The sequence below is a fragment of the Castanea sativa genome, chromosome 5 (assembly GCF_040712315.1).
Source record: "Castanea sativa cultivar Marrone di Chiusa Pesio chromosome 5, ASM4071231v1".
In the NCBI taxonomy this organism is placed as follows: Eukaryota; Viridiplantae; Streptophyta; class Magnoliopsida; order Fagales; family Fagaceae; genus Castanea; species Castanea sativa.
The window spans coordinates 32,267,296-32,274,641 of record NC_134017.1 but is presented as its reverse complement, the minus strand read 5'-3'; the positions used below and the strand labels follow the sequence as shown (position 1 = coordinate 32,274,641).

General features: G+C 43.1%; 1 protein-coding gene across 2 annotated transcripts; it reads right to left on the bottom strand.

The window, feature by feature from the left end:
- LOC142633810 (pentatricopeptide repeat-containing protein At1g80880, mitochondrial) lies at positions 1 to 3,339 on the bottom strand. 2 transcript variants are annotated; one of them, XM_075808059.1, is made up of 3 exons: positions 2,580 to 3,339; positions 1,135 to 1,459; positions 1 to 1,026 (listed from the first exon to the last, which is right to left on the bottom strand). In XM_075808059.1, the coding sequence occupies exons 1-3, from the start codon at positions 3,182 to 3,184 to the stop codon at positions 370 to 372; spliced, it is 1,587 nt and encodes a 528-aa protein (XP_075664174.1). In that variant the 5' UTR covers positions 3,185 to 3,339; the 3' UTR covers positions 1 to 369. The 2 variants fall into 2 exon arrangements, with proteins under 2 accessions (XP_075664174.1, XP_075664173.1); XM_075808058.1 differs by having other exon boundaries at positions 1 to 1,459; positions 2,580 to 3,338.
- Positions 3,340 to 7,346: the final 4,007 nt, after the last annotated feature.

The following is a 7,346-nucleotide window of genomic DNA, read 5'->3' as shown; positions in this document are numbered from 1 at the left end:
TGTATCATGAACCAATTGCTAAATGTTATTGAACCAACTAAAAGTTGCAGTCCCTTGCCAATGGGGCACCATGAACCACAATAATTAAATAAATAAAAGTGTACCAGGAGCATATGGCAACAATTTGAAAACTAGGAAAGAAAATGTTTTCACCGAGTGGAAACGGCAAAGCTGCTTCTCTCATGACATGCCAAATCGATTCTATTTGTATAAGTAATTGAGAAGTGAGAACCCAAGGACCTAAGCTATGAGGTTCCTCAGAGCAAACCTATTGAAGCAGCTTGTGTCACTCTATCAGTATGTACAACCAGCAGTAGTTCATCATCTTGAGACCTGGCATAGACAATTTTCCATGACTTCCATAACCAGTCAAAGTTCCAAGTTAGATTTTTTAATTTCTTTCTTCTTCCTTGATTTGTTTCGATGAATTTTCCATCTCACTCTACTACCTTTTCCATGATTCACCCACCTCTCTCTATTAAGCCGTTGGACCCGCCGTTTGCCTTTATGCATACTGTCTTGTGCTGGTTCCTTCAAGAGCTTCTTAAGCTTTGGATCTTCTGCAAATCCTTTTGATCTCATGTCAGCATAGAAATCCCTGGCCTTGGTCAACCACCCACATGTTGCTAGCCCTTGTACCAAAACTGACTGATGTGTGTGACTGGGCTCTACTTCATACTGCTTCATTTCACCCCAAATCTTCAATGCATTCTCGGGTTGCCCTAATTTGAAGAACCTACTTAGAATTATAAGAAAGGAATCCCCAGTAGGACCTAAACCAGCTTTCCTCATCCGGTTAAGGATTTCCAAAGTTCCCTCAAAGCCTGCACCCTCAAGAAATGCATGGTAGGTCTCCATGGTTGGGCCAAGATTCTCCTCCATCATAGTGGTCAATATATTTCTTGCCTCCTCAAACATTTTTGCTTCACACAAGGGATGTATCATTGAGTTGTAAGTGGCAGAATCTGGTTGCAAACCTGATCCTTTCATTTTGGCCAGGATTTTTAGAGCTTGTTCCAAGCAATTCTGACAAGTTAGTACATATACTAAAGAATTGTACACCTTAAGGCCTGGGACCCAACTCCGTTTCTTCATTTCCGCATAAAGTCTAAGAGAGTCAAAGAGATTCCCAACCTTTGCAAAGCATGAAATCATGTTGGTATATGAAGTTGCATCTGGTGTAATACAGCATTTCGACATTTCTCTCCAAACTCTCTTTGCTTCAAATATATCTAGAGATATATTACACCATCCATTAAGAATAATGTTAAAGCCCTCAGTCTGCAGGGGGAATAACTTCTTATTTACAAACATAAATTCTTCAGCCTCTTCAACGTTTCCATATTTACAAAGAGCATTAAGGACGGTGTGGAATGCTTGCTGATCAGGGCTCAATCTGAACTTCTCCATTATGTGGAATGTCCCAATAGCCTTGCTTGGATCATTTGCAGATGCATATCTGATTATTGCCTCAATGAAGCAAAGAAAGAACAACAACTTGAATTAAGATTTTGAGTAAGGTAGAGAAAGCACAATATGTAACCAGTACTTAAAATACATAAAAATAAAAAAACTATTTAAGTAGTACTCTTGTACATAATGTAATTGTTGCTCATTCTTACTCCAAGAACAAAATAGAAAGCTTCAGAAAGTTCAATAATTTTTTTAAAGATTTAACTCTTAAAAGGAGAGAGAAAAAAAAGTCAATTCCAAAGAACTTTGATAAGTATTTGACATCACATGAAAATTCAATCTCTCTCTCTCTCTCTTATAATTTTGTCTCCGGCAATTTACCTCTATATTGATTTCTTCTCCACTTACATAAGACAAACCTTCTGTTTTTTTCCATATATACATAAGAAATTTACATAAGACTAAAACAGGATTTTGATAAACCAAGACAGGATTTTGATAAACATAATCCAGTTCCAAGCCATTCTGTCTATGGTATGGCATGCTAGAGAAACTAAAACACAAAGATTCCATACCCATGTTGTCTCAACTTCTAAGAACCAACCGAAAACCCAACCTATATATGAATTCAGTTACCATCTAATCAAGTGGAAGCAGAAACAATAAGGTGTGATTCAAGTTAAATTTATTGAAAAGAATTGAAAAGGCAAGAAGGACTTCACGTAATTGCATCTTCTTAGGGCCCGGGGCAGAGGGGAAGGAGATGTGCGTATTAACCATCAGATATGACCTTGAATTCTTCGAACTATTCAAGAATCGAACAAGAGCTTAAAAGAAATAAATCAAGAATGATTGGAACCATAAAGAAAATTAATTTATAAAAAATGAATAAGAAAAATTAGTGTCACAATCTTAGAACTTCAAAAGCTCAAACAACCTTGTGTGAGTGCACCCAGAGAGAATTTGGACAATCATAAAATAAATAATTTTTTTAAGGTTGAAACTTTCTTCTTATGAGTTTTTTTTTTTTTTGAAAGCTTTTATGAGTTAAAATTACAGTGAGTATCTCAAACTTGTCAGTTCTATAACTACATATACTGTAAACTGGTGGTAAACAATACGGGCAAACGTTGAAAAAAAAAAAAGAAGAAGCAGAAAACCTTCACCTATCAATCATAATAAGCATTGCCCTTCGAGTATCCACTTTGGATTGGTGCATGTCCCGAATCAAACACCAAGCCGTATTAAACTTTCTATGATTCCCCAAAACCCAAATCATCAGATTACTAGATTTTTCATCAGTGCAGCCCCATTTCTCACCCCATCTGGAAGCCAAAAGTGCCAGCCTCCACTCTTCCCTCAGTTCCCAAACTGCCGAATAGATCATTTCTGAATTCACTTCAATGCCCGAGTCGTCAAGAGAGGTCATGGCCTCTGCTTCTGAGGGACAGTGGGGGACTTCTCTGAGCAATTCGAGGAATCGAAGAAGAATCCGGTCGTGAGGATCATAGCTTCGGAATCTGGGGTGGTTGAAGTCAAATGGGTCGTCGAGATTATGAGCTGAGAAGGGTTGGAAGGTTGAGAAATGGTGGGTCTGAAGAGTGGGTATGGGACTTGTTTGATGAAATGCGTGAAAGAGAAAATGGAATGGGAGTTGCAAGGGAGGAGAAGGTGAGGAAGAGAGTGAAGGAATAATGTGGGAGAGTAGGAAGAGATGCGGAGGTGTTCGTTGCAGTCTCCTTGCAAGGGAGGGAAGAATAAGATTTGCCATTGCAGATTTGCAGAAATCTCGTTTTTTGGACTGAAAATTTGAACCCTGTACTATATATATACACACGCTTGATACCACAACATCCTTAGCACCAGAAATTATACAATCTGCTGTGACCACCGCACTTGTCTACTATTCCACTAAGTCAAATCCCTTAGCACCAGCAAGTGCGAGTAGTAAATTTACACGCAATAGCCCATAGTTATGATATCACAACAAATTATTTAATTTACAAACAAATTTTACAATAGTATTTATCAAGAAAAAAAAATGCAATACTTTCATAAGATGGCATATCAAGAAAGAAACAAAGAAGAGAGGCGATGAAATAGAGAGAGGATGAGGCCTAGGACATGGAGAAAGAAACAGAGAAAGAGACAGAACGGTAAGCATTGCATCGATTGGGCATAAGAAATTAAAAAGTTTCTGTGGGGAGTAAAAGGACCCAAGTGGGCATATGGGCCTTTGGGCTTGGAGCAAGGGCTTGCCTCACCTTTGAACTAAGAATTTGTTAGGACTGAATCGACCCATACGCCGAGGATCCGAGGACACATCCGAGGGTTAGTCTCTCCTAGACAGAGGAGAACTCGAGCTTCATTATGAAGGTCAAGGCAATATTTCTAAAGACCGTTGGTTAAAAGGGGAAACCCCTGAACCTTCGAGGTACACCGTGTTAGAAAAATACCAAAAGCAAAGGCTCGCCACCTCCACATTAAAAGACTCGCACTACCTCCCCTTGCCGCATTATGCGGAAGTGACCCCTAGAGTAGAACTAAACTTCGGTCAATATTCAAAGGCACTAAGAAAAGAAATATCTAGGAGGGAGGGGGTTGGAGCAACACGTGGATAAAGCATCAGGAAAAGAAGTATTTAAGGGGGATGAACGCCAAAGAAAAGGGGGATCTGAAACGAAGAAAGAAGTTAAGAATTGTAACTTTTAAGAAAGAAAGAGAAATAATACAGAAGTAGTCCTCGGCTTACGTCCGAGGAGGCCTATTTACAATTATCATTTGTTATTTACATGTGTTTGTAACTCTTAGCCTGTTATCAAGTTCTCAGTACTTCTAACCTAGATTTCAAGCCCACACTCTACAAATTTGATTGTTTAAGGCTCATTGGGCCTGAGCCTATAGTTGTCTTTGGGGTCCAGGTGCAATTTTGCACTTACAATTGGCGCCGTCTGTGGGAAATCTAGTCTGGAAGGAGCAGGGATACTATGGCAGGCCTAGGTTCTCACCATGCAGAATCACAGGGATCACAACCGGAGGATCTTTTCGAGCGTCTTGAGCGTCGAAGGGATCGTGAGGGAAGTGTCCATATAGAAGACCCAGGGGCTAGCCATACTCATGGTGGGGGTAGCACCACCCACGAGGATGGTGCTAAAGCCATGCAGAAGGAGATTAATCGTTTGAAAAGAAAGCTGCGCCGCGCCAGACGTAAGTCTTCACCGTCCTCATCTAATCCTTCTTCAGAGGAAGTCTGGGGAGGTAGTTACAGCTCAAGGTCATGCTCACCCCCCAGCGCAATGTCCTTTTGTGAGGAGGACGACCAGCCAGCTCGCAAGCACAAGAAACTTCCTTCCAGGGGCTTGGGGAACGATGCTATGAGTCGGGCGTTGCACCAACTCTCCAAATCTCCATTCTCACGGAGGATTGAGAAGGGGAGGCTCCCCAAGAAATTCACCCAGCCTACCTTTACCATCTACAATGGCCGGACTGATCCGGTGGAGCACGTGAGTCACTTTAACCAGAGGATGGCAGTGCACTCTCACAACAAGACCCTGATGTGTAAAGTTTTCCCCTCTAGCTTGGGACCTGTTGCTATGAGGTGGTTCAACGGCCTTAAATCGGGGTCTATAGGTTCGTTTGGGGAGCTTACTAGAGCTTTCGTTTCGCGGTTCATTACATGTAGCAGAGTACCTCGGCCATTAGACTCGCTGCTATCCATGACCATGAGGGAAGGGGAGACATTGAAAGCATACTCCGACCGGTACTGGGAGATGTTTAATGAAATAGATGGTGACTTTGATGAGGTGGCGCTCAATACCTTTAAGGTAGGTCTTCCTACTGATCACGACTTGAGAAAGTCTTTGACTAAAAAGCCCGTCGGCAGCGTACGTCGCCTCATGGATCGTATTGATGAATACAAAAGGGTAGAGGAAGACCAGCAGCAAGGAAAGGGAAAGGAGAAGATTATCCCGCAGGAGAGAAGGGATTTCAGGTCGAACAAATACCACAATAACAAGCCGATGAGAGATTATATCGGGCAGTCCGGTTCGGTAGCACCTCAGGCCGTGAACACTGTGTTCCGAGAACCAGTACACCAGCTATTGGAGAAGGTTCGTAAGGAACCCTTCTTCAGGTGGCCTGGCAAGATGGCAGGAGACCCCACAAAGAGGAATCAGAACCTCTTTTGTCAGTACCATCAGGACGTAGGCCACACTACCGAGAACTGTCGGACCCTTTGGAACCACTTGGAGCAGCTTGTTAATGAAGGAAAACTAAAGTAGCACTTGTGTCAACCTAGCGGACAGGGCAGTCAATCCGGCTCAAATAATCAGAGGAACGGTTCATCTCGGCCGGCGTTAGGAACAATTAATGTTATTTTTGCTGCATCTGGCAGGATCGGCTCGGGTCCCACCAGGGTGATGGCAGTTTCACATCCTCAGGTCGAGGACTCAGGCTACAGGCCGAAGAGGTTGAAGCTGAATTTTCCCGTCTTGGGATTTTCCGAGGAGGATAAGGTGGGGACTATCCAACCCCATGACGATGCTCTTGTAGTTACTCTTAGGATAGGGAATTATGATGTGAGGAGGGTGATAATAGATCAGGGCAGCGGTGCAGATATCATGTACCCTGATTTATTTAAGGGGCTAAGGTTGAAGCTGGAAGATCTTACTCCTTATGACTCGCCACTCATAAGCTTCGAAGGAAGGGCCGTTGTGCCGAAGGGACAGATTCGTTTGCCCGTTCAATCTGGTTCAGAAACGGTTGAGGTGGATTTTATTGTGGTTGACGCGTACTCCCCATATACAGCTATCTGCGCCAGGCCATGGCTGCATGCCCTGGGAGTAGTCTCCTCTACCTTACATGTTAAGGTTAAGTTCCCCTCAGGGGAATATGTTGAGGAAATCCTCGGTAGCCAATTCGTGGCCAGGCAATGCATATCGGCCGCAGTGCTTCATCAAACAGAAGCCGAGTCATCAACTTTGCCCATCCCAGAGTCATAGCAATTAACAGCTCCAGATGCACCTGGAGCGGTGACAGGAGAGGAGGCTATTTGTGAGGGGTTAGAGAAGTTTTTGATAGCGGATGACCCAGAGAGGTTCTTCCAAGTTGGCATACGTTTGCCACACCAGGAGAAGATGGAGTTGTTGGAATTTTTGAAGGACAATATTGATGTTTTTGCGTGGGACCCTTATGAGGCTCCCGGCGTGGACCTGAGCTTCATATGTCATCATTTAAACGTCAACCCTGTTATTGTTCCGAGAAGGCAGCCACCTCGGCGTTCTTCCAAAGAACATTCCAAGGCCGTGAAGCAAGAGGTGCTTAAACTCAAGAGGGCTGGGGCTATTAAAGAAGTTTTCTACCCCGAATGGTTGGCGCATACGGTTGTGGTTAAAAAGAAGAATGGAACGTGGAGAGTATGTGTGGACTTCATAGATTTGAACAAGGCCTACCCCAAGGATTCGTTCCCAATGCCGCGTATTGATCAATTGGTGGATGCCACTCTCGGACATCCTCGGATGAGTTTTTTGGACGCCTTCCAGGGTTACCATCAGATTCCCTTGGCATTGGAGGATCAAGAGAAGACTTCTTTCATTACTCCAACGGGGAACTACCACTATAAGGTCATGCCATTTGGGTTGAAAAATTCTGAGGCTACTTACCAAAGAATGATGACCAGAATGTTCGAACAGCAACTGGGGAAGACCATTGAAGTATATGTGGATGATATGGTGGTGAAGAGTAAAACAATACCTTCACATGTGAAAGATCTGGCCGACACCTTCCAGATGCTAAGAAAATACAAGCTGTGCCTTAACGCCTCAAAGTGCTCTTTTGGCTTGGGGTCTGGAAAGTTCTTGGGATATATGATTACTCATAGAGGCATAGAGGTAAACCCAATGCAGGTTAAGGCTATTCAGGATTTGTAACCGCCT